The sequence below is a fragment of the Sapajus apella genome, unplaced genomic scaffold, assembly GCF_009761245.1.
Source record: "Sapajus apella isolate SASKATOON/1434 unplaced genomic scaffold, GSC_monkey_1.0 scaffold7, whole genome shotgun sequence".
Taxonomy (NCBI): Eukaryota; Metazoa; Chordata; class Mammalia; order Primates; family Cebidae; genus Sapajus; species Sapajus apella.
This window is the reverse complement of record NW_022436947.1, coordinates 44,290,974-44,318,791: the sequence shown is the minus strand read 5'-3', so window position 1 is coordinate 44,318,791 and position 27,818 is coordinate 44,290,974. Positions and strand designations below refer to the sequence as shown.

Sequence of the window (27,818 nt, the reverse complement as noted above, 5' to 3'; positions counted from 1 at the left end):
TTTTTTAATTACATTTTATTTGAAGTATATAGATATAGTTTTTTAAATTAATTTTATTTGCTTCTGATATTTATATTGTCTGATCCTCTGTTCATTTTTGTTTGTTTTGATTGGGTTTTGTAACATAAACTGCAATGAGGTAGACTTTAGAATGAGTGAGGCTGAAAATCAGATTTTATGAGAAAAGACTGGAATAAATTTTTAAATGTGCACCTCTCAAGGTATCTATGACCTTTATTAGGAGTAAATATCATTTGATAAGTGCATAAAATATGAGAAATATTTATAATTCCCATTACTGAAAACTTATGACTAATCTTAGTCCACAAAGAAACCACTATATAATTTATACAACTTATTTTGTTATTATAACTTGTAATAAGCAAAATGAATAAGATTCAGAAATATCAATATTCAAATGATAGCGGACCATAGGAAGTTTTTAACTTTCTCAGTGAGCTTCTGTTTTTCTAATTTGTAAAATAGAAGCCATTATGCATCTATTGGTGGAGTTGACAGGTAAGCGAAATTATGTATATTGAATATTTCATTCAGTACCTAACACCTCAGAACCTTTCTGTGAATGTGAGTTGCCCTCCCTTTAGAGTTTCCAGAGAAAACACGGGTGGTCTGCTTAGGTACTATTTGCCTCACAACAGGTTATGAACAACAGGGAACTCTGGATAATAAATCAATACTAACTGAGGATTGCCAGGAAAGGAAAACAGAAGAAGAATTTGGTAGCAGCTTAGTCACTAAGGCAACTTTTTGTGAAAGAAAGTCATCAGTGAATTGTACACACAGCATTGGTTTGTCTTCTCTCTTCATGTTTCCCTTAGCCACATCTGAAGAGAACCCACCTACCCAGGGGGCCTATTACCTAGTAAGAAGCATCTGGCTCACATGGTAGCCACTACAGTAATTGAGGCATGTAATTTAACAGCAAATAAGCTTTTGGTGATTGTCTGACATTTCAAACCTATGAAGCAATGGTAAATAACACACAACCTCGTCTCTGTATCCACATATATATCTACCAACAGTATTATTTTCTTTGCTATTATAATGTAGGTGAGTAGGTTAAATTTCTATTAAGTTAACATGATATAAAAGATTATAAAGTTGTACTTTATTCTGCCTGGATTTGAAATTCAGTTATTAATTCTATCATTTTTGTAATTATGAGAAAAAATGTGACATTGATAGAGAAAGTATTCAAATTATACAATAGTCATTGCTTTGGTAATATGTCAGTCTGAAAACTACAGATTTTTAAAGGTTCAACTGTTTTGGATGTCAGATTGAAAACTCCTGGTATATCTGGAAACCATGTGTTTTTAGAAAGAATGTTTTATAGAATTAAATTATATGGGTTGAGGGAAGGCTTTATTTTTATAAAGGTAAGACTGAAGAGCTTTATTGGAGATCAAGCAGGGAAAACGTAGAGGCTATTTTTCTATAATGCTGTAACATTGCTTCAAACCATACTTCTGTAGGAAAATTGACAACCGTTTTTGTCCTTACAAAACAGCCACTAAATTAAGTACAGTTTTGTGTCACGTAACAACATTTAGGTCAGTGGCAGATTTCTTATATGAGGGTGGTCTCATAAGATTATAATGCAGTATTTTCATTTTACCTTTTGTGTTTGGATATGTTCAAATACACAAATATTTACAATCATATTACAATTGCTTATATTATTCATCATAGTAACATGCTGAACAGGTTTGTAGCCTAGGATCAATGGGTCATATATAGCCTAGGAGTGTAGTAGGCTATACCATCTAGGTTGATGTAAGTACGCTCCGTGATGTTTGCACAAAAATGAAATTGCTTAATTATGTATTAACTCAATGTATTCCCATCATTCAGTGATGAATGACTGTACTGGAAAACTCATAAAAATTTAAAGTTTAATAGTAATAGTAAAAATGAAATGTTTAAATAATTTTTGTCTGCCAGTGTGGCACTTAGAATTCAAATTTCAAGGGTAGAGTAGAGACGGTTTGTATAATGTATTTCAGGTTGAGCTTATAAATTAATAAATAAATAAAACAAGCTTCCTAGGATATAAAGACAAATTTTCTATTGCAAGCTGAGATGGGTATAGATAAAAAGAAGAAATATAAAATTGACTGAAATTACTGTTGGTAGGAAATTGAGGTTTTAACTTCAAATACACACCAGCTTTTTACACTGATTACAGTAATTATGCACTTGTGAAATTCCCTATTTCACTTTAAGCCTATATGATGAGCCCTGAGAGTAACTATGTCCACTTGACAGATTATAATTAAGAAAGCCCTATTTCAACAGGGGAAATCTGCTTTCACTGCCCTTGACCCAGAATTTATAGACATCAAAGAAAGAGAAAGAAACTCATATATTTACTGCCCGTTAGGTACCATGAATCATTTGATTATTACAGCAATCCTACCACTTAGTTATTATTATCCCCATTTCACAATGAGGACAGTGAGACACAGAAAAGTTCATTCATTTAACACATCTTTATCTAGTGCCTATTAAATAAACCATAGGCACTGTCTAGGCCCTGGGGGTATCACAGTGACCAAGAAGGAGAGGTTTAAAACTCCTCATAGAATTTTTTTCTTGTCAGAAGAGAGAGAACTTATATGAGTAAAGAAAAATAAACCAAACAAATTTTTTTAAAAAGCCTAATAGCATTCATGCAGTATTGGATATGAAAAGATAATGATGTGGCTTAGAATGCCTGGTTGGAATCTTTAGATTTCTTAAGACTGGGAAGGCTTCATGGAGGGAAGATCCAAATGAGAGGAGGCGGCAACTCTGTGGAGGTCAAAGGGAGGTACCTGCCAGAGAGAAACCCTAGAGCTCTGTGAGAAAAGGAGAAAGTGGCACAACACTGGGGCTGGGGTAGGCAGCCAAGAGGCAATCACAGACTTTGAGCCAGGGTTTGATCTAAGGGAGTTGGGAAACAATGGGAGGAACATCATGACCCAATTTATATTTTTGATTTAATATTTGATTTATCAAATATTCAATCCAGTATATGATGAAAAAAACGTGATTCCAATTTTAGTTAATTTGCTTCTTTGTTGTTACTAGAGAAAACATGTTATAGATCAAACATCAACAAAATTTTTGCTGGAGAAAAGTACACAGTTTCAACAAAAACATTAAAACTTATATATGTTTTTATAAGTTATATTACACCAGTCATTAAAATTATCAAATGAAGAGGTAGATAATAGACCAGCCTGGCAATAATACCCTGTCTCTGCTAAAAAAAAAAAATTAGCTCGGTATGGTGGCACACACCTGTAATCCCAGCTACTTGGGAAGATGAGGCACAAAAATTTCTTGAACCCAGGAGGTGGAGGTTGCAGTAAGCCAAGATCCTGCCACTGCACTCCAGCCTGGGTGACAGAGAAAGATTCTGTATCAAAAAGAAAAAAATAAAATAAAAAGAAATACATGATAGACTTATTCAATTTCTTAGCATGACTTAAATTCAGTTAAAAATAAAGATTGTAGTGAATACCTTAGTTCTATAACAGGATATTTTTTAGTTCAGATACAACCGAACTGTGTTTATGATTTAAACATTATGTAATTATAATAATTACAATTATGTATTCATTAGCCAACTTTGTCCATAAATCAGAAGGCATCTAGCAAAATGCATTTTCTTTTCTGGTGGTACAGATTGAGCGAATGAAATAAAAATTATTAAATATGTATTTTAATGTGAATTAATGATGAAGTAACCAGATATCATCCATTTATTTTAGACCTAATCCTAAGAAAGAATGTTATGTAAATTTATAAAATAATGGTATCTTATTAAGTTTTAAATATTGTATAAGAGCTAATTCTCTGTAAAATGGCATAATCCAGAAAAGCTTTTAAAATATTGCTATAGAATGAATCCTTTCTAAACATGCTTAACATTAAAAAATAAGTAAATAAATAAAATCAAAGCTTTGTTACCACAGACAATTTCATAGGATACATGAAAGTATTTTGAAAGGAAGAGGCCAGGTGTGGTGGCTGTGTTGCATGCTGTATTACAATGGCTGGCCTGTAATTCCAGAACTTTGGGAGGCCAAGGCAGGTGGATCACTTGAGGTCAGGAGTTTGAGACCAGCCTGACCAACATGGTGAACCCTATCACTACCAAATACAAAAAATCAGCCAGGTGTTGTGGCGGGTGCCTGTAATCCCAGCTACTTGGGAGGCTGAGGCAGAACAATCACTTGAACCTGGGAGGCAGAGGTTGCAGTGAACTGAGATCAGCCATTGCATTTCAGCCTGGGCAAAAAGAGTGAAACCTCATCTCAAAAAAAAAAAAAAAAAAAAAGAAAAAAAAATGGAAAGAAAGGTAGATGTTTAGATGATGACCAAACCTATAAAATACTGACTATTGTATTACTGAAAGCATTTTATAGGACTCCTAGAAATCTGTTTTCTTTCTCTCCTTTCCTTTTAGTAAGTTTTAAGTGGCTAATGTTGTGGAATATGTTACAGTAGTTCATATATATTCTTGGCTTCCTTAACTTCTGCTTTGGCTGAATATCCATAACATCTTATTATAAAATATTTGTTAGTCAAAATTCTGGAATTCTCACAAATGAGTGCTCTATTTTGGGTAAAACCACACGTTTCTTATTCCCACATAATTCTCCAGCTGAACAGGAGTGCCTAGGACTTTGTAGATGTCCAAATTCAGCCTCTGAAAGAAGGAGAATGTCCCTTGCCCACTTCTGATGAATAACATTTTGTGTGTGTGTGTGTGTGTGTGTGTGTGTGTGTGCGCGCACGCATGTGTGCACACGTGCATATGTGCAACTAAACTTATAAGCATTTTATATAAGCTGTTAATTGTTAAATTGGTTAATTACTCCAGATGATCAAGAATTAACTTTATGAAAGAGTAGATTGAATAAGATCAAAAAAGGGAATTTACTCTATTTATTTAAATATAACACCTTTTTCTTCTTTTTTAAAAATTATATACTTTAAGTTCTGGGGTACATGTGCAGATCTTTCAGGACTATTATATAGTTATACACGTGCCATGGTGATTTGCTGCCTGCATCCCTCTGTCACCTACATTAGGTATTTCTCCTGTTATCCCTCCCCAACCTCCGCACCCCTGCTATCGCTCCCCTAGTCCCTCACCTCCCAACAGACCCCAGTGTGTGATGTTCCCCTCCCTGTGTCCACGTGTTCTCATTGTTCAACACCCGCTTATGAGGGAGAACATGTGGAAATATAACACCTTTAAGATATGTTCCTAACATAAGTGATACACATTTATACATTTAAGGGTCCAATTTCCTTCATCTTTCAGCCATGACCTTCATAACATAAAACTTAATAGTTTGAAAATCTCTTAAATTTAAATGTGAACAAGCAATTTTAATCCAATAGAAAAAGACAATGAATGTAATGAGGACAATCACAAAAAGTAAAGATAAAGTACCCTAGGATATATGAAAAGATAAGATCTTAACTTCACCTATAATAAGAGAAATTCAAATTGTATTTTCCCAATCAAATTAGCAAAACACCCTAAACTTCCATTATGCATGGTTTATAATGTTATGGGGAGACAGGCACTCTTACATATAGTGAGGGGATTTTACACTGATATAATTCTTACAGAGACAAAGTTGGCAGTATTTATTAAAATTGCAAATGCTTTTGACCCAGTAATTCCACTTTAAAATTTATCTTACCAATATATTTGCACATATGTGAATGGACATATATTCACATACATATATTGTAATGCTATATTAGCAGTAAAAATTTAAAAGAATTCAAATGCCTGCCATAGGGGATCCATACAACAAAATGTTATATGTAATTATAACCTCTCTAAGTTTTGATACAGAAATACTTGTAAGATATTTTAAGTGATGAAAAACAAGGTAAAGAAAAAGATTTATATTATGATTCCTTTGACTATAAAAAGTTGGGAATTAATAAAGATTTATAAATCTGATTTTTTGTATAGGAATACAAAACTTGAAGTAGTGCTCAAAATTTTAGACAGGATTAATCTATTGAGAGCTAAGGAATGAGAACTAAACAAGAGGAAAGTCCAGATGGGAGGAAGTTTATATTTATCACTATAAACCTTTATATTCTTTTGGGTTTTGAACCATAAAATGTATTATCTTACAAAGGGCCAGACACAGTGGATCATGCCTGTAATCCCAGCACTTTGGGAGGCCAGTGTGAGCAGATCATTTGGGGTCAGGTGTTTGAGACCAGCCTGGCCAATATGGTGAGACCCCTGTCTCTACTAAAAATACAAAAATTAGCTGGGCATAGTGGCACTCGCCTGTAATCTCAGTTACTCAGGAGGCCGAAGCAGGAAAATCACTTGAACCCAGAAGTGGAGGCTGCAGTGAGCCAAAATCATGCCACTGCCTTCCTCCAGCCTGGGTGACAGAGTAAGACTCCATCTCAAAAAAAAAAAAAAAAAAAAAAAAAAAGGAAATGTGCCTGATTTTATCAAGTACATAAGTTTGAAAAAACTTTATCTGTAAAATTAATTTTCAGAAATAAAATAATGGATACTAACATCTGATTTGTATTATATTTATAGAATTATATTAATCTTCAGTATTCCTCTGAAACTCCAGATATAGTTCCTAACACAGTGGATGTTCAATATACAGTTTATGCTTTAACAACTTGGAGGTTAGGGATGCTAACCTCCAGTGCGGTCTAAAGCTAGAGTATAATTTTTGAATCCCCCAAAACTTTACTAATAGCATACTATTGACCAGAAGCCTTACTGATAACATAAACAGTTGAGTAACAGATATTTTTACGTTATATATATTATATACTGTATTGTTACAATAAAGTAAGCTAAAGAAAAGTTTATTCAGAAAATCATAAGAAAAAATATACTTATTAAGTAGAAGTAGCTTATGAATGTCTTCATCTTAGTCATGAAATACATCTTAATTTCTGTTTTTACTTTTGTATATATTAAATAATTTACATATAATAAGAATATAAGGAATCTGAAAATTATAAATTACATTATTTTGTTTAACTAAAGAAATAAAAGGCTATTTAATGTCTAGACTATTCCTATGTATATTTGAACTCCTGCTTTCATAAAGTGGTTTACGACTCAGTAACTTGGAGTACGTTGGACACTGCCTATTGTATACCTTTCACTTGTGAAAATAATAGAACCGAAAAGTTCAAAGAATGCATAAAAGACAAGCCACTTCTCCATTGCTAAAAAGAGCAATTAGCAAATCAATGAGCTAGTCCCTGTTTATACTTTTTAAAAAGTTAATTGCTTATTTCTTAACCAATCTGTTTCAACATTATAAGCCACTAGTGATCATCAATCAAATCTGTCAAAATCATCAAAGCATTTTGTGAGAAACCTTTTCTTTTTGAACCATTACAAAGTTAAAGAAAAGTTCTAATGGCTATTTCCATATTTCATTTTCATTAACAATGCTTACTGTCTGAAATTCAATTTTTTTTGTTGTTGAATTAGCCTTAGGACAATATTGAATAAGGTAATTAACTCAGAAAACCATGACAAGTTTAGTTAAAGCCTTGAGTCTCAGAAGTCTTTACTTGGCAGGTGACAGTGGAACAAGAAATGTGCATTCAAGAAGGAAACACCTCTCCCCTGGAAATCTATTTTCATTTGAGAGCTGAAAAATGTGTGCTCTCCCCTCCCCCATCTTACACAAGGAAGCATAGCACTTAAATATATTTTGACAAAGTGTAGAGAACTGTCTGTAATATAGTGAGGTCAGTGAGTTTTAAAACTGTTTCTCTTGCAGGTTAAAAGGAAAGGCCATCAGAGGAAATGTCTAAATCCTCAGAGTGTATCTTCATTGACAGCTGATAATTAGCATGCAGCTTAGCAATAATAATTAGTTCTCTCTTTAGAAAATTTCCGGATGAACTCTGAGTTGGTGCCTTTCAGTTTCATGTTATTTCTTTGTCCATTCCCTCCCCAAGCAATTCATGTTATTTTTAGAGTAGGAAGAACTCAAGATGAGCTTGCTTCTTTCAACTGAGTCAGCACTATTCATTATTTGCACTGTGTTTTCTGGAGATTACCTGAGATTAGAGTTTCTTCTGTCCCCATCTTCCTGTATATTTTCTGTTTCTTTCATCCAGGCAGCTTGAAGCAGTGTGAAGGGATAAAGAAGTCAGCCATTGCTTAGTAATTATGCCAAGTCCACGGACCATGATTTGGAGTTCAGATGATTAATATAACTTAAAGGAGTGATTCTAAAAGTAAGAAAGGAAAAATTCTTAAGGAGGGAAGAAAGCCTTGCTTGCCCTTTATTGCCTTTAGCATATGCAAAAACTTTTCCATATATTTTGAAACTCCATGGCAAATTAGGTAAAACTATTTTAATTTTCTCAAAAGTAAGATACATGAAACTAAAAATGTCATGAATCAGTAAGTCAAAGCAACAAAATTTCTGTAATTATTTGAGACAGTTTGTAAAATACACAATAAAGGTGATTAAAAGTAAATTGATATTAGCCTGAATTTTTCTATTTATGTTGTTGCTATTAAATTATTTTGAATTACATCAATACAACCTATTACATATTTAAAGAAAATCTTCATTCCATCTTATTATTTATGTCAGGCTCTGCAAAAATGCATTCATTTCTGACACATTATAATCCCTTAACAGACTAGACTTTTAATTGTAGGGTATTTTAAAAATAATAGATTTAGAAAACTCATATGCATTATAACAAAGCTTTCCAGTCAACTTCTGTTTTTCAAATTTTGTCACCAATACTGACCAAATAACCTTAGCTCTGTACTGAATCTCTAAAAAATTCTCTTTTTGCATGCGGAAAATGGGGATTATAGTATTTCCGAGGTGTCGTGATGATTACATGACATAAAAATATCTAGACCTTAGATAGTACATGCCATGTAACTGCTCAATAAATATTTATTAACTGTTATTATCACCTTGAGAGTTAGAGAAGGGAGGAACAGTACCCAGATAAGGAGGAAATTTGTTTGCATAAAAAAGGAGATATCTCCTACGTCTTCCCCCAACTTATATAATTTCATTTTTAATAAAGTAATACATGTTCACGGGAGAAAATTTGTGTAATATAGAAATTTTACATAGGTCTGTAGAAGAGCCTGAATCTCATTTTCACTAGTTATTGTAATTTTTAAAATACCACTTAAAATGATATTTTCATATTCATTCCTTTGAATATTTAATGGTTTAATTCTTTTTATGTGAATTCACTTTTTGTTTCCTCTTTGATGATGTGCTATTAACAAAACAGAATTGATATTTTTTCTTCTTTTGTTTTTTTATCATATTAAAAGAACATATTAAAAATAATTTGTTTTCATATGTGCTATATGTGTGTGTTTTTTCTTCCAGGTTTCCCCTAATAATTATGTTTCTGCATTTTTAAACTTTGGAATTCCATAATTTATCAAACTTTACTCCTTTTATGTCATTAATTCTTTTATGTTTATAATGCTCTTTTTACAAATAGCCCATACTTCAATTTCTGTGAATTTCATATTGATAAGATGGATGAACGTCTCCTCATCCTAAAATGGATTGGAAATAGAAGCATTTTTCTCTATGCAGATATGAAATTTATTCTTCAGTTGTGAGAGTGACTTTGACAATCCAGTTATTATTGGAAACAAAGACTTAAGATCAATTAATGAAAACCCAAATTTTCATGTTTGACAGATACTCTCCAACAAGCAATGTAATTTGTAATCATAAACATCTATATGTGTTTGAACATCTAAACATCATGAATGTCTAAACATGATTATATAACCATGAAAAGCTACCAACAGCAGGACAACTTATTTAGTGTAGCAGAAACACAGATTTCAAGAAATTTATGGTACTATAAATTTGTTCATGAGTAAAGACAGACTCAGTAAGTTTGCTATGGAATTGAAACATGCTTCATGATGACTGCTTTGACCCCATACACATTAATTACAGAAACCACATTTTTTACCATGTGGCTTCCACATTTTAACCACAGATGGATAATTGTTCACAACACATCCAATCTAGAGGAAGCCAGCAACCTATGAATTGTGAACACTGGTTGACACAGTTACATGATTTTCCCCGAGAATTTGAACTGCGAAGTGCAGGAACTATTGTCACACCATGGTGATGTGGGAGCTGGAAGGTTATATATAACTGGGAGCTAACAAATATTTGTCCATGAACAAACTAATAAATAAGCCCTTTAGAATCAGTATAGTGAAGCAGTGGCAATAAGAGAAGCGAGAAGCAAAGATTCAGTATCTCCTGAGAGATAAATTACCTTGGCTTCTGTTTGTTTTCCGATTACCAGGAGGCCAGGATTTCTGTCCTTGCATTTACATACCTTAATTTAATCTATGTTCGTTGCAATTATTAATATCACAAATAACATGGCTAACCAAGGCCATAAAGTGACTTGTAGTGCAGTGAATTTTGATGTTAGTTTAGTTGTCTTTTATTAAGGGACATAATTATAAGCACCAGTATGGAACTTGACACCTTAATTCTTAGTGATGTTGAATGTCCCTCATAGTATTTTTCAGCATACCTATTAAGACCTTAGAAGAAATTTCTCTTAGTTCTTAATACTAGATAATGCTCCTAAGCAACTGATACAGTTCTTTTTTTTCTTGTATACAATGACTTCTTCTACTTTGGATTTTTGGAAGCCAGAGTTCAAATTTGGGATTCATTTTCATAATATATCAGATATTAGAGGATGACTTCCAATTAAATTTATTATAGCCCACTCTGTTTTTCTCTTACCTTCACTCCCCTAGAAATATATTTGTTTATTTGATTGGATATATTTGTATAAGTCATCTCAGGTCCTTTTTGGAAAGAGACAAATTAAATAATTACCTAAAAATAGAAAAATTGAGTTAATATTGAATAAATAATAGTAAATATGTAATAAACATTCACATTATTTTCAAAAATAGTTTTATTATAGAATAACTCTGTGTACTTTATTGCAGATATTTGTCTAAAACACAAATGTTTACCTATAATAGATACTCCTAACCTTTCTTGACTTAAAGTAACTTACAAAATTGTAACCAGTTAGGTAAAGCATTCTAGGCCTTAGAGAAAATTAAGGATCAAGATACGATTTATGCCTATGAAAATGAACAAGCAAAATATAAACTGTGGCATTCATAAACTTTAGTTATTGCTATAATTTAAAAATAATATCTGTCTACTGTCTTAGGAATTAAACTGCTGTCACTGTTTTTTGTATGGTATTTGGTTAGGTTAGAGAGTAGCTGAAGCATTCAATGCATTTTTCTTTTCTTATATTAAGAAATGTCTAAAGAAAACTACAGCCTGTTTATTAGCTCTCATGAGTTTATAAAATGGCCTCAGAAATTATTCTAAAAAGTATTTTCATAAATAAAATGGCATTTCTTAATTTATTACATATGATATGTAATGATATTCGGTTTTATGTATCCAAACATATTTTGGCAACAATTTCCTCTGAGGCAATATGAATGATTCAGTAGAAGTCATCTCCAAAATTCCTTATTACATTTTTTTTTCACTGACCCTATAATCATTTAGCATCAGAAAAAGTTGTAAATGAATTTTCTAGCTAATTCCCTTTAGGCAAGCTTAAACATGGGACATGTGATAGTTATATTTGCTCATTCACCACTCCCTCCCTTTGATAAGCTTCCAAAAATATAAAAAAAACAAAAATATAAGCTCAGCACTGTACTTTGAAAGACTCCATAAAACATCTAAATGTCGATTTGCTTCTTTCTTTTTTTGCACTGTTTTATCAGCTCTATTTTAGAAATGCAATTTAGTCAAAAAATTAAGAATTTTAAAGGTGGAAGGGTGATTAACAGGTGAATAATCCAATCTGAAGAGGTTAAGAGGTTGTTCAAGTTTACCTAGGCAGTTATTGTCAAATCCAAGACTAAAACCTACCTTCCAGATTCTCCATCTACAAAGACCTCTGATTATAATATACACATCTGTTATACTTTAATTCTTATGTTTTTAGAGGTAAAATTAAGTGATTTTTATTGTAATAGTGTATAGTATATGACCTTAAGATAGTCATTAGATTTCTGGCTTCTCCAGTAAAATAAAATACATTGGTAATTTAAACTGTTACACAGTGGTTATTTACTGTTTTGTAAAGTATGTATTTATATATAAATGTAAAGATCATTAAAAGCGAAGATTCACAAAATTTGCATTTGTTGAATGCACACTTTGGTTCTTTCCCTTTGCTTTCTCCAAACCACGTACCCACAGAAACATGTACATCTTTGTGATCTCGTAGGATAGACTTGGCCATAGAGAGGAAGGAGAGGTTACAAGAGAAGGTAATACATCAGAATAAAGAAAGATTGATGATTCAGTAATTAGTTTCTATTATTATTTACAAAGAAATAGGAACTACCACCTTTAGACTATTAGAATTGCTATATACTTAGCAAGTAGGGAAATTGTTAAGTTGTAAAAACAAGTAGAAGTTGGTGTCTCCTTGCCATGTGTGTGCAGGGGTAATGAGTTGCTAATCACCTAAATGGGAAGCAGGCAAGGTCATCTGTAGATGGAATCACTCACAAAGTGCCACCTTTACTGGTTGGGTGCCCCTTACTAAAATCCCGCATAATTGAATCCTTTCATGACTTTCTCATATTTCCCAACTCTAAGCTCTACATCTTAGAGTTTCGGGTAGCTCTGTAGTCTAGGAACCTATTCCAGCTAATGAGTAACCATCCTTTGATTGGTTGTACCCATTCAGATAATTATTTCACTGTGCATTAAAACTGAGAAATTTTAAAAACTATTGGAATAATTGGGAAAACTTTTTCTGAGAGAAGAATCCCCTTAGCAGCCCTGATACAAACATAAATGCTTATATGTAAAGACAAAGTGTAATGACTGCAGGCAGCTTTGAGCTATATTTTTGTTATGCTAGTAGATCTCAACATGTGCTTAGAGCAGTATGATTCTACTTTGACAAAATTATTAAATGAAAAAAAATGTATCCCAGGATTCAAGAACCTCTAATTTCTCAAACTCCTATTTTCTTTTCCTTCCCAAGTAAGTTTTGAGGGTCGGAAAAGAAGGAATAATTGGGGATGGATTTTCTACCATTGCAATTTTTGCTAATACTCTTGTATTTGTGCCTATGGCACAAGTTTCAAGCTATATGTTTTACCTATACACATTTAATTTTAAAATGTCAGAATTTGGCAAACCTCTTATGTGTTATACCTATTATTTCTTTTTTCCCACCCTCAAAACTTATTCTCAGGCTATTTATTTAAGTGACTAGTCAAAAGACTCAGTATCTCAAAGGTAACTCAATAAGACAAAGTTTTACCTTTATAAAGAATATATTGATTTTTAGCAATATTGTTCATTTTAAACTAAAGATTTAAAGTTAACGCTACTTCATAAAGTTTTGGTCATCAACAGTTTAAGGGTAGAGATATAGGTAGGGAACATATTATTAATAGAGATGAAAAGAAACTTCATCTCTTTCTTCTCAGAAACAGAAGTGTAAGAGCGGGTACAATGCTGTAGATTTGTCCTACTTTATATTATCACTTATTTAGATTTTAGTGTTCTAATCACCAAGAATCCACATTCTCTGTTAGATGCATTAGGCATTGACCTTTGAGAAAAAAGTTATCTTCTAACTTGTCAATATTTGCCAATAGACCCGTCGGGAATTCTTCAGCGTGCAGTCTAGGCTTGGGGTTTATAATCTCTCATCACCAAAGGCTCTCATATATCTTTTTACCAATCTTAAGTACTGAACTGCCATATGCAATTAAATATGTAATTAAATACCTTCAACAAACAAATGCACACAGATGAGAGGTTTGCCAGATTCTGACTTCTTACAATTAAATGTATATGAGTAAAACATATAGCTCAAGATTTCTGACATAGGCACGAATGCAAGAATGTAAGCAACAATTACAGTGATTGAAAATATATCCCCACCAGTTTTATCAGCAATCCCTACTGTAACTGTTACATTAATGTCTCATTGTATTAATGACACTCATAGTTTTCAGACTTGGAAAATTTGATTTTAGATGTGACTTTCAAAACCAATTTCAAGTAGAAACATTATTTTTCTGAGGGGTGTTTATCTGAATTTGATAGACACACTCTGGTGGGTTTAATGTAGATTTAGAACCGTTATACATCAGAGGAGTTGTAAAATGACTTCTAACTAGTTATTTATGTTAAAGATTGTGAAGGATAATTTTTTTTCTGTATTTAAAAATACAGAATATTTTTCTTACATATTAAACTGATGACATTTTTAGATTCATAAATTTATAAAATATTTTAATTTGTACACATTAAAATTCATTGTCAGTGTATTTACGTTAAAATGAATGTTAACAATTTGGTTCCAATAAGATTGAAAATAGAGCTTTGAGAAAAGCGTTATAAAGGTGTTTGCATTTTCTCGTGTGTTTAGTGTGCATATCACTTTGCATTTCAGAGCTCTTGAATCTGAACAGAACAGCAATATTTCATAGCCCTTTTGGATTTCTTGATCTCCATACAATGCTGCTGGATGAATATCAAGAGCGACTCTTCGTGGGAGGCAAGGACCTTGTGTATTCCCTCAGCTTGGAGAGAATCAGTGACGGCTATAAAGAGGTATAGAAATATCAAACTGCATTTCAGTAGAGAAAGAAAAGGGGGAAATTTCAAGAATGTCAAGAATGTTACTTGTCTTTTTAAAATTGTATTGACCACTTTAAAAATTTGAATGAAATATTAGTTAAAACTGAAGTCATTTTGAGGAAGTAATGTCTAAATCGTGTTTTATGAACTTTTCTAGTATGACCCTGATTCCTTGATTTCCAGACACTCTTGCCTGGTGCATTTGACATTCCTCTGGCATAGTGGCCCTTGTACCACACCCACTGTCCTGAGCCCTGGGTTTGGAGGATGATAAATCACCACCAGTTCCTCGGGACTTGACTATTCCAAAGCACAAACTTGAAGAAATGTGAATATGTGGCCTCAATATAACTACCTTATATAGTTCTGTTGGCAATATCACTAATTCAGGTGGATGCTCCTTTAACCCAGTGGAGTAATTTATAAATTTAAAACAAGAAAACACCAACATCTTTTGGAAAAAGAGAAAAACAATCTGTAATTATAATTCTACAAATAATTGAGCTAAATTTTCTTAGACTCCTATAAATATTATACAAAACATATATAAATATTTAAAACATAGTATTTTTGGCATAAGTGCATGTAGTATGTAATACACTTTCCACATAATTGATTTATTTTAATGTTTATGAGCCATATCCATATTTTCTAAAGTCATTAAAAAAAAAGTCTTATGACAAAGCATCATTCCTTGATTTCTACTAGTTCCCTATACCTAGAGGTAATACTTTCAAACCTTTTGTTGTTTCTTCTGGTTCTTCCCTACATATTTCACAATAACATTTGCCTACTGTTCTTTATTGATATCTTTCATGTTAGACAATATCTATTAACTTTAAAGAAGATGAGGATTTTAGCATTCTTCTCTTGCAATACTACAGTTAAAATATCCATGTACCACACTTCATCAGCAGCCCTCCCTCTATCTTCCCAAATTAATTATACCACAATGTTTGGCTAAAGAGTAGTGTCCTTACCTTATGATTAGGAAGATAGTATTCACCACTGAGCCACATGTTGTAGGTTTATTACACTTTTCCCTCCCTTTCTTCTGTCATTATTTCCTTCCCTCTTTCCTTTACTTCTTTCTGCAATTTTCTTCTCTTGAAATTAAACATTATCCCATTTTTTCCATTTGATAATATTTTTATATTAGTTTCACTAATTTTTTGCCAACCTCTCTACAAGAGTTTTTACGCTCCTCTCTAAGTAGTGAAACATACCCGTTTTGATCAGTTCACATTGTTTGTGTTTTTTAATTGAAGGTATCCTCCATGCTCCACTTGTCCTGCTAAAGCTGGCTTCACCATCACCTGGAGCATCTTCTCAGCCCCTGATTTGTATATAACTTCAGTTTTTCAGCCCCCACCCCCACCCCCCACCTTCCCATCTATAGTGTGCCATGTTGTGGAAGCCTGTACTCTCCTAGCTTCTGGAAGAAGGATACAGAGTCCAGTATGGAGTCTTGTATGTTTGCAAATTTTATTGTTCCAACTTCACACATTATTGGTAGATGGAAATAAAATTCTTGGTTGAAAACCACTTTGCTTCAGAATTTTGAGGATATCACTTCATCGTTTCCAAACTTCTAGTATAGCTGCTGAGAAATCCTATTCTAATTTCAAAGTTTTGGATGTTACCTTTCACCACCCCTGTGTTTAGAATCGCCTCTTTTAATCTGTGTTTTAAAACCTTCTCATATTTCTCTTAGCATCTCTCCTTTTACACCCACTGCACTGAGACACAATGGGCCTTTCTACCAGGGACCCCATGGACCTTAGCTCTAGAGAATACTCATTATTTCTGTTATAAGTTTTCTTCTCTTCACTCTTCTCTTGACTTTCTTCCTGGGACTCCTCTAAGTCAGATTGTTCCCCATTTATTGTCTGGCGTTACTGCTTATTATGCACACTTTGAAACACTTCTCCTGATTTCATCCACACCCAGCCCTCTTCTCACACTCTAGGCTTCTAACTTCTGAGAATTTCTGGAGTCTTTTTTTATGAATCAGCTTGCATATTGGCTCCTATCACCTTGCACACAGTTAGATTTCCGCTTTTCCTCGTGTGCAAAGTGCCAACACTTGCCCATATGTTTTAGAGTTTTTAAAATGTTGCTGATAGTTCTTTGGCATCTACACTACAGTTTTATTTGTCCTTTTTGGATTATGTCTTTTTCTGTCATTTTAGTCGTTACAGGTTAAAGCAGAAGCAAATATTGCCTTTCACCCTTTCCTTTCTTTCTAATGTCTTTATTTTCTCTGTAGTTCTCTTTTGACTTCAAACATATGGACACTAATTGCTCTCTTTCACTTTTCCTCTCTCTCTCTCCATGTATATATAAAATATAAATATAGATGCACACACATGCATGCACACACACACGACCTCCTGCCAGTCAAATTTAATGGGTTTTTCTTTCACTTCTTGGTTGATCTCTTTCCTACTTCAATCCTAACCAGCTCTCTCACTATCTCTTTCTTTTTCTTCTCTCTCTCTCATATCATCTAACCTTGGAAGTGTCTAACCTAGGGATCACAAATAAGGCTGTCTTAGATCGATCCCCATATTAAAATTAATATGTGAATATTACAAGAATCTACAAAAGATCTTTCATTTCAGAAAATTAACAACCTTTGCATTGAGGAAGTAGTTCTTAAATTATCATCCTTGGACCAAAATATTGTACGATTCTCATGGAGTGATTCCCTGGAATTCACATTTATTACAAATAGGTGACTCGTGTACACGAAATTTCATAACAATTTTCCTGAACTGTTGTTTCCTATGTGGACCATAAGGGCAAGAGATAGCAGCTTCTCATTGTAATGTGATTTCGTCTTCAGAGCAGGGGAAATTGAATCGCCTACTCATTCTCATGTATTGTTTTGGACTAATTATACCTTCAGGACTTTAATACTAGGACGCTGGGCTTTCATGGCGGAAATGACCTGTGAAAATTATGTAAGGGTAGACCTGGAGGGTGATGAGGCTTTATGAACTGCATCTTGGGGAACTAAATAGAGTGGTATCGGCTATTGAGCTTCAGGGTGCCATCTAGCCAGGATGTCAAGGAAAGTGACTATAAAACCTATTTGAGTGCTCTATACTCCAGGGTAAATCCTTATTTTGTGGAGCTCAAAATGTATATAACTGGGGGGACTTTTAAGTAATATAATTAACTCAAACTTATAAATTTCAAAATGGCAGAGGCTCCTCTCAGGTCTGCAGTTAAGGGCAGGAGCCAGGAAGGAGTCCTGAGGCTTATGATGCTTCATTAGCGCTGATATAACTTCAGCCCCACCTACATTTCTTATTTTGTACTTGTTCTTCCTCTTTAGAATGATTGCCAATAAAATTCTCAATATGCCCTTGGAGGCTGTTTTTAGTAGCAGCAGAGTAGGAGTACAGTCAACTTTATGACATTCTCCTTAAAAGAGCGAGCTAAGAAAAGGTTCAGTTCTTCAGTGTTCACCAGGCTCTGAAGATGTGATGTGTCTGCTTTGGGGCCTGCCTCTCCTGTCTCGTCTAAATCCTACTCTCTCAATTGTTTTCTTGCTGTGATTTTTTTTTAATCTCTCTTGCTTTGCTTTCTCTATCTCTGAGCTTCTCAACCTTGGTACTGCTGGCATCTTGGATAATTCATAGTTGGGGATGGGAGTGTCATGTTTATGGTAGGATGTTTAGCTGCATTCCTGGCTTGTACCTACAAGATGCCAGTAGCACCCTCCCCACAGTCATGATAATCAGGAAAACTTTCCACACTTAAATTTAGCTTACCTATCTACAAACAAGATTCAGACCCTCCCATTGAAGACACACATAGGATGCATGCCTATAGTCCCAGCTACTCTGAAGGCTGAGGCAGAAGGATTGCTTGAGCCCAAGAGTTCAAGACCAGCCTGGACAACATAGTGAGACACTAATTTTTTTTTTTTTTTTTTTTTTTTAGACAAAGTTTCGCTCATGTAACTCAGGCTGGAGTATAATGTTAAGATCTTGGCTCACCTCAACCCTCACCTTCTGAGTTCAAGGGATTATCCTTCCTCAACCTCCTGAATAGCTGAGATTACAGGCATGCCCCACCGTGACTGGTTAATTTGTATTTTTAGTAAAGATGAGTTTTCTCCATGTTGGTCAGGCTGGTCTCAAACTCCCGATCTTAGGTGATCCTCCCGCCTTGGCCTCCCAAAGTGCTGAGATTACAGGTGTGAGCCACTGCGCCTGGCTGAGACACTCTCTAAAAAAAAAAAAGAGAGAGAGAGAGAGAGAGAGACACACACACACACACACACACACACACACAAACATACAAACACACACCCTTAACCAAGGATCTACCTGGTGATTACCACGTCTTTCCTTGAAACACCTTGAAAATGTAGCCAAAGCGTTTTATTTTTTCACTTTCTCACTTTCTATTTATTTCTTTGTTTTAATATATTTTAAAACATAATATTTCATAGAGAAAAGGATATACATAACATAAATATATGAGAAAGTATAATAAAATAAATACTTGTGAACCCAGCACCCAACTTCTGAATGAGAATATCACCAATCCCATTGCAGGGGCAGCTACCTTCATCTTCTCTCTGTTTCATTCCATATGCATCCTGCTGCCTAGGAGCAATTACTACCCTTTCTTGTTTTCATTTTAAAAAATGATTTTATTATATATTTTTCTATACAGTATATATTCCCTATACATGTTTCCCTACACAGTATATTAGTGTCGCTACTTTTGAGCTATATAAAAATCATATACAATAATGTGTTGCATTCTTCCAGGATTGCCTTTTGTTTTATTTTCTTGTATTAATATTATTTCTTATATTTAATTATGTTACCTATACTCATGCCTTATTTGCTGAGAAGCAGAATAGTGAATTGGGAGCACAACCCAGATTTTAGTGAGTAAATCCTGGCTATGCATGTGTAATATTGCGCAAGTTCTTAAATCGCTTTGTGCCCCTCTTTCTTTTCCTGTTTTTGAGACAGAGTCTTGCTCTGTTGTCAGGCTGGAGTGCAGTGGCATGCTCTCAGTTCACTGCAACTTTCACCTCCCGGGTTTAAGCAATTTTCCTGCCTCAGCCTCTCAAGTAGCTGGGATTACAGGCACACACCACCACGCACAGCTAGTTTTCTTTGTATTTTTAGTAGAAATGGTTTCACCATGTTGGCCAGGATGGTCTCAATCTCCTGACCTCATGATCCACCTGCCTCAGCCTCTCAAAGTGCTGGGATTACAGGCATGAGCCACCGCACCTGCCTGCCTCTATTTCTTTATTTGTAAAGGATAAATATTCTTTCTCTCTTAAAAATGAATTAATTTATATAAAGTACCAAAAGCAGTGCTTGGCACATAGCAGTATGTAGAAGCTCTTATTATTTACTATGTATTCTGTGTAATAGGCTCCTTCATATGAATATAGCACAATTTATTTATCCATTCCATGTCAAAGGACATTTGGGTGGTTTCCAGTATTTCATTTTATCAATGTTGCTATGATCATTCTAGCAAACTTCTCCTGATACATGCATGTGGAAAAGCATCCAGGGCATATATATTCAGGGGTAGAGTTGCCAGTGATAGAATATGTTAACATCAAGATAATGCCAAATAGCTTTCCAATGTGGTTATACAAAGTTCCACTTCTTCCATCAGTACATGAATTCCCAATGAACTTAGACTCTCTTACACGTATTCTGCTGTTCAGCTAGATTCCCACATTCCTCAACACTCTTTCCTTGATTCATTTATGTATCTCTGCACCAATACCTAGCTATCCTAGCAACTATACTATTTTTAATTATTTTAGCTTTGTTTGATCATAAGTTTAATAACCCTAGAATCATTTCAGAACACATTGAGTATAAAAATTAGAAAACACAGTGGAAAAATAAAATATTATAATATAATGCCAGATATAATATATACTATAGGAAAATAAAACAACTTAGTAGAGGTCAGACAGTAGAGGTTGGTGAGGAAAGTAGGGTGGTCGGGAAAATATTGTCTAGGGAGGTGATATTTAAGAAAATAGCAAAATAAAATGCCCACTACCCGTTTTTCAAGGCTTAATGACCAATTCTGACAAGTTACACTGCAGAGCTGCAGAAGTAACATCAGAGTATGTGCCTCAGGCTGATTTGGAGAACCAGGTCATTGAAACAGATGGACAGGCATTGACTTGCCAGTATGGTGGTTGATGAATCATCTTTGTGAATAGGATAGTAACCTAGATGAAAAAATATTCAATTAATGAGGAGGAAGTAGCAATGATGATGGTAGATGACTACAAGGAGGAAGGTAGCGGTTGGTATGGTTGTGACCAGATGAACTTTAAATCAGCTAGGGTTTTATTATTTTATTTTAAATCTTTATTGAGTAGGTGAGTTTACAGAGGGAAAATTAGTGAGGAGAAGGCAAGTGGTCAGTGAAAATATTTTCCTCACATGTGGGTTTAAAGAAAAAGTCACCACCATGTCTGGCAGAGAAACAGTGTTCTCAGGGGACAACGTGGTTTTAACCAGAGCAAGAAGGTAAAGGAACTTGAGGGGAGGAGAGAAAGATCAAAGTTGCAGGGATTTTGTTAATGACGTTCCAAAGGATTTTACAGAAGGGTTTGAGGTATTAGAAAGGTGAGGTCGGTTTCAGGGTGGTACAGAGAGCCATATGATGTATGAGTCTAAGTATTCATTGTTGACCTTGGGGTGGGTCGGGTCAATACTTCCCATGGTGACTGTGGTCAACAGGGGTATGTCATGATGGATTAGTGCTGACGATCTCTTTAGGGAAGATAAATAACCTTAAATTTTAACTTCACTTAGAAAATGGAAGCCATCGAACATGTTGATCCTCACTCTTCCATCACCAAGTTTACTGTTTCTGCATGATGTTTTCCACCTCTTTCCTTGTTAGATTGGCAGTACTCTACTCTTTTATAAATGTCACTTTTTAAACACACACTCAGGGTCCAAGCTTTTTGTCCCTTCTTAAAGGTTTGTTATTTTCTATCTTTTCTACATTATTATTTCTTCTTTTTCTCTCTACAAAATCAACAACAAATGTAGGGGTGCTTAATTTCCTTGTGAGTCATGGTTTCATTTGGCAGTCTGGCAAAACTAAGTGACCCTTAAATGCATACAGTAAATATATAGAATTATAAAGTAAAATATTAAAGTTTTAACTATAAATATTATAAAATGTAGCTATTATGATATCAAAATAGCAATTTATGATATGATGACATGCACATTCTTTATTAACATATTAAGTAATAAAATCTAGTAGCAGGTCTCATGCATAAGGACCTGCATTTCCAATTAATTAGTATTCATAATATTTTGAGATAATTGCAACAACTCTAAAGTAACATTGAAATATATTTTCTCTTGGTAATGAAACTGCAGATACTACTAATACTACTATAGTTTGCTTTCTACATTTATATGATATTATCTGATAGAAATGCCAAATTTCAGTTAGAAGTTAATGATTAATGCAATAATTAATTTTTTTTTCTGATTTCTGAAGTGGTGTATTCCCTGAATTCTTTTTTTAGGCGCCAGCTAACACCTCCTGCTCCAGAAAGCATTGTAAATTTTTTGAGTTAAAAATAAATATAAATTTCTCAACTGAGCAAATATAATTCATGATTTACTCTTATCTACCTTCTCAGCCTAATCTCCACTTGTCCACACTAACTCATTTCTAGTCACACCGTTTCTATTTGCTGTTTTATGTAATATATCTTTACACACTCTCTTTCCCTGGAATAATCTTCAAACATATCCAATTTTTAAAAATTGATTTTCTTTCTCTTTAACCTAGATTAGGAGGAGGTTTTCCTTGCCCTTCCTTATTCCAAGGTCTGATTTTGATTCCCATATTGTATTAAAATTGGTTGTTTAGCTGCCAGTTTACTTATAAGAGGACTCCTTAAGAGCAGGCACTGTGTTATGTTCATCTTTGAAGATGTAATGAAAGAATGAAGGTGTCTATTGCTAATCCAAATGTCTTCCACCGATAAATCTCTTCTCTTCACTGTCTGCTTTCTTGCAAATCTTATTGTGTTTATTATCACAATCATTTTCAAACTACTTATTGTTTAATTTCAATTAGGTTAATTTTGCCTGGCTTTTACTTTCCCTTATATCCCAAACCACTTATTCACCACCTACCCATTTCTCCTCTGGCAAACAGGGTAAGAATCCTGTTTCACAGTGTGGCAGTAATTGTAACCTTGGCTGCACATTAGTAAACACCTGAGGATTATGTAAATAATATCTGTGTCTTGGTTCTACCTCTAAACCGATGTGAGCACTAAGTAGTGGTACTTTTTGAAGCTCTCCCAGGTGACTGTAATGTGCATGAGGGTTGTGAAATGCTGGGGTATTAAGTGTCCTTGCTGGTCCTGGAAATACTGGTCCTATATGTGGCACTAAATAATTGTTTTCTAAATAATAATCAGAACTTATAAGAGTAATCACACATAATTTTTCCCATACAATTTTGAAATAGATAAGAATCTATACTTTAATAAACTTATTGTACTGTATTAGTGTTTTGTGATAATGGTTTTTCTTCATAAATTATTTAACTCACTGCATTTCCTAGACCATATGATAATACTCTTTCCCAATGAACTTCTGATCTGCTGTACCTTTGCAACGTTCATGAAAGACCGTAAACACTCACTATAAAATGGAAAACTCAGTGCTGATACTAAAGCATACTCTTCACTCTAAAACTTCCAATTTAGTAACTCCATTTGCTTTATCTAATGTGAGAACCAACCACCTCCTCAAACAGAATAATAGTTTTTGCATTTTACTCTATCTAAAAGTCTCTAAAATCCCCAGATAATGTAAGACTTCTTAGAATTCTGACTTCAATCAAATTCTGATTTAAAATTCTAAGAAATTGAAAAAAAAAAAAGTGTGGGTATTCTAATGTTGTTATTGCTTTTTGCTTTCTCTAGTGCCCTTCAGTGCAAAAAGAGCTTTGGCCAAACTAAGGAAAACTATTATCTAAGTAAAAACTTAAAGCATCTGAGACTTTCTGATCATAATGTGACAATGTCAGGGCATTGTATGGATAGAATACTCAGAAAGGGAAAAACAAAACATCCTGGTAGACATTTTTCACTTGATTGACCATAGACTCAACCCAAATCTGCATTTGTCTCTTAAAAAAAAGTGTGTTTATAAACTTTAGAGTCTCTCAATTGGGATAGGGCTTTAACCATTGGCATTCATGGCTATTCATGTTTAAATTGGTATTCCTTTTTCTTGTATTAAAAGAGTCCTCATTAAGTTTTCTTTCACTTACTATAATTTACAATTATTAAATTATAGTTCTGTATTGAGGAAGAACATCCAATCTATTAATAGATAATTTGAAAATAAATGTATATGTTTCTTCTCATACCCTCTGCCCACAATTTAATTTAAAGATGCAACCAGAAGAGATAATGACATTTTATTATGTTATTACTAGATTTTCTGGTTAGGAGCTTTCACTCAACAGAATTAAATTTTATTTCCTCATAATGCATAGTTACTTAAACTTCAGTTGCTGGTATAATTTAATTGAACTTAAGTCTAAGAAGATTTTTAAATAGATTCATGTAAAATTAAGTTTTTAAATAGCTAAAAAATAAATTCTTGGAAAACTGAATATGTTCACTATATCAAAAATATATTTAGGGAAATCCAAAAACAAGGTAGTAACTACAAAATATCTTGGTATTTTGTTAGAGCCAGCTCACTATTTACACAACTATTCTGTAATTCAAACAATTCTTTAAAAAAAGAAGTATAGGAAAACATTCCCTGTGACTTTAAAAGATTTTAATACTGTGTGATAGCATTTTCTTTTTTCTTTTTCTAATTTTTTTTTTTTTAGACTGAGTTTCACTCTGTCATCTAGGGTAGAGTGCAGTGGTACAATCTTGGCTTACTGCAACTTCTGCCTCCTGGGTTCAAGTGATTCTCCTGCCTTAGCCTCCCAAGTAGCTGGGATTACAAGCGTGTACCACCATCCTCAGCTAATATTTTTTTTAAGTGGAGATAGAGCTTCACTATGTTGGCCAGGCTGGTCTCAAACTGCTGACTTCAGGTGATCCACCCACTTTGGTCTCCCAAAGTGCTATGATTATACGGGTGTGAGCTACTGCGCCCAGCCTGTAATAGCATTTTAAAATAGTGATTGTGATAATATTATGTAGTGAGCTAAAATTAGTATTAACCAAAAATAAAATCCTCTGAATATTATGCATGGTAAGGTTTTCCACATTGCACCTAAAAATGTTGAAAGCATTTTTCTGCTATTTTCTCTTTTCTATGAGCAAAGCTTATTTCCTTATTCATATCCCTCATATTTATTTACATTTACCAAAAAGAAGCACTAGATCCAGTATATTTCTTTGTATTTTTTTACTATTTGAAAGTTTGTCTTCATTCTTTCTGATCAATATTTCATTCCTAGAATAATGTACAGTTGACCAACAGTTGTATATTTTTTAACTTTGACAATTAAAGCCAACATGTTAATTTTAGTTTTTTAAAATAAATTATTTTAACTTATTTAAATTTAATTATATTAGAGGACTCTTTGAAGAGAGCAGAGACCAGAGTGTAACAGCAAAGAAGATGGATTCTAGAGCCAGATGTTTAGGGCTCTCATCTGAACACTACCTCTTATTAGATGAGTGATTCTGGGTAAATTAGTTCACAGCTGTATTTCTCAGTTCTCTTAACTGTAAGAATAGATAACCATAGTATGTTTCTCATAGCTTTTGCAAGAAGATATGGTGAGTTATCAAGTGACTAGAACAGTGCCTGGAACATAGTAAGCACCACCTTAATATTTGCTATCATCATTGTTATTATTGAAACTAGATGATTCTAATGTGCTACCATAGAAAGTGAGGGATAGAAGTATTACATATTTTTAGGGGTTATTTAACTGTGTTCCAGAAACAAATATGGAGAGATGAAGTGTGAAAACATGAATAAAACAGTGCCTACCCTAAAATATTTATAACATAATAGGGAAGATATGTAGATAGACATGTGCCATAGGTGACACAATTTGAATAGACAATAAAGGTTAAAATAAAATGCTAAGAAAGTATTGGGGTAGTGGTTCCTGGAGAAGATATAATTTAAATAGAATTTTGACTGGCAGTGGGAACAGAGAGAGTAGGGTTAGGAAGGACAGAAATTTTCAAGCAGTACGGAATAAGGACTAATATTTTTGGATGAAGTAAATAGGTGGGTTGGGAGCATGTTAGTGGGAACTGGGTACACAGTAAGAGTTAAGGATGGAAATGTGGCTCAGACTAGTTCATGAAGAATATTGATTGCAATGCTGTTGAAAGGAACCTTCTAGGCAATGCAGGAGTCACTGGAGGATCCTGAATATGGGCATAAAATAATTAGAATTGTAGTTTAGTGATTACTTTAGCAGCAGCATGATGAATAAATGGATGGAAAATGAGAATAGAGCCATGAAGCCAGTAAGTAGCAGTTAGAATTTAAAACCGGGTACATCTGTATTAGAAGCCATTAGTGAGAACCAGGTTACTGCTTTGAGATCAACTTCCTGTCTCCCAAATCGGCCTTCAGTGTGCCATTAGTTTTGCTAGTTCCGCCTTTTGTTATGAGGTGTTTCTTTCCCCTTGGCTCTTATTCCCTTTGCATGGTTGCACTTTACCTTAGTAATGGTTAAGGACTAGTAGAACAATTAGTTGCTGGTGACAGTAATAGAGAAGAACCACTGACTAATATTAGATGTAACTGTACACCCTTTGTTTACTTATTATAGTAAGGGTTGAGAGCTCCAGGAGACTCCAGTATTCAATCACAGGTAACAGATCAGCCTGTCTATGTTCTGTCTGAATCGCCTTTGCAATCTGTACACATTTGATAATTACTAAGACTTCCTAAAGAATAAATCAAAATTACTCTCTGGAAGATATGAATACTTGTTTAATGTATAAAATTTTATATTATTTTTTTCTATTTCATGAAAAGATAAAAATGAATATGTTCATATATAAAAGCCATATTTTAGGCAACTCAGAATATTTCATATTTAGTAATAAACTTGCAGTTTTAGAAACTTTGATCTATAGTTTTTCTAAATTTCAGCTTGTTTTTCTAAAATTATTCTCATTACTATAATTTAAAGCTAACATTATATCCTATTTTGAATATCTATAGATATTATAATTCTGTTAGATAATTCTGATTATAAAAATATTTATGTTTTTCTCATTTATTCAATTTTATTGTATCAAAAGTGAAAAAAGTTCTTGTATTTTAGAATTCAATTTTTTATTGAGAAGAAAGGCATTTATGTACCATTTGAATGTAAATGTCAGATGGTATTTCACATTAATGATATCAAATGAGTAAATTTTATTTATGCAAAAGGCCATGTATCAGGCTACAAATGTTTGTGTGTAGTTATCATATTTTTCTAGTTCAAATGCTTAGGAGAATAAGCTTTTAAAGTACAAATTTTGTCTATAGTTCAAAAGATTATAATTCTAGTATACAAACTACTTGAATAAAGACAGTCACATAATTAAGTATAAAGGCATAAACACTGTGACAGATAATGTGTGTCAGGTGAAAGATTACCATTTACAAACCATTAAGGTTTTAATGTGTTATATTCAAAATATATTTTCATGTTTTTAATAATATTCATAGGATCTATAATTAAGATGTAAATTGATGGACACTGGTGCCATACATAGATGTAAATATAGAAAGAAAACCCCAAATATAGGCAAACATTTTTCATTAGGATAATAGGAAGAGAGTATAAGATAAAATTATAGAGTCTTAGTCACTTAAATATATTCTATGAAGACAGACATATTAACTGGGTTGTTTTATTTATTCTTTTAAAATAAAAAGATAATTTAATTTTTAGACAGTTAAAAACTATTTCATATTCATTAGTTTGTTTGAACTCTCTAAAATCTGAGTGTCATAACATCTTTTAACCATAAGCTGTTAAATCCTTAATTCTGGTGTAATTATGTGA

General features: G+C 33.5%; 1 protein-coding gene across 1 annotated transcript in view; it reads left to right on the top strand.

Moving 5' to 3' along the window:
• Positions 1-27,818, top strand: part of SEMA3E (semaphorin 3E) — a 278,611-nt gene that overhangs the window by 140,166 nt on the left and 110,627 nt on the right. Inside the window, exon 2 of the mRNA XM_032276468.1 lies at positions 14,560-14,720. Within this exon, the coding sequence (XP_032132359.1) occupies positions 14,560-14,720 (161 nt within the window). The remainder of the gene's footprint in view (positions 1-14,559; positions 14,721-27,818) is intronic.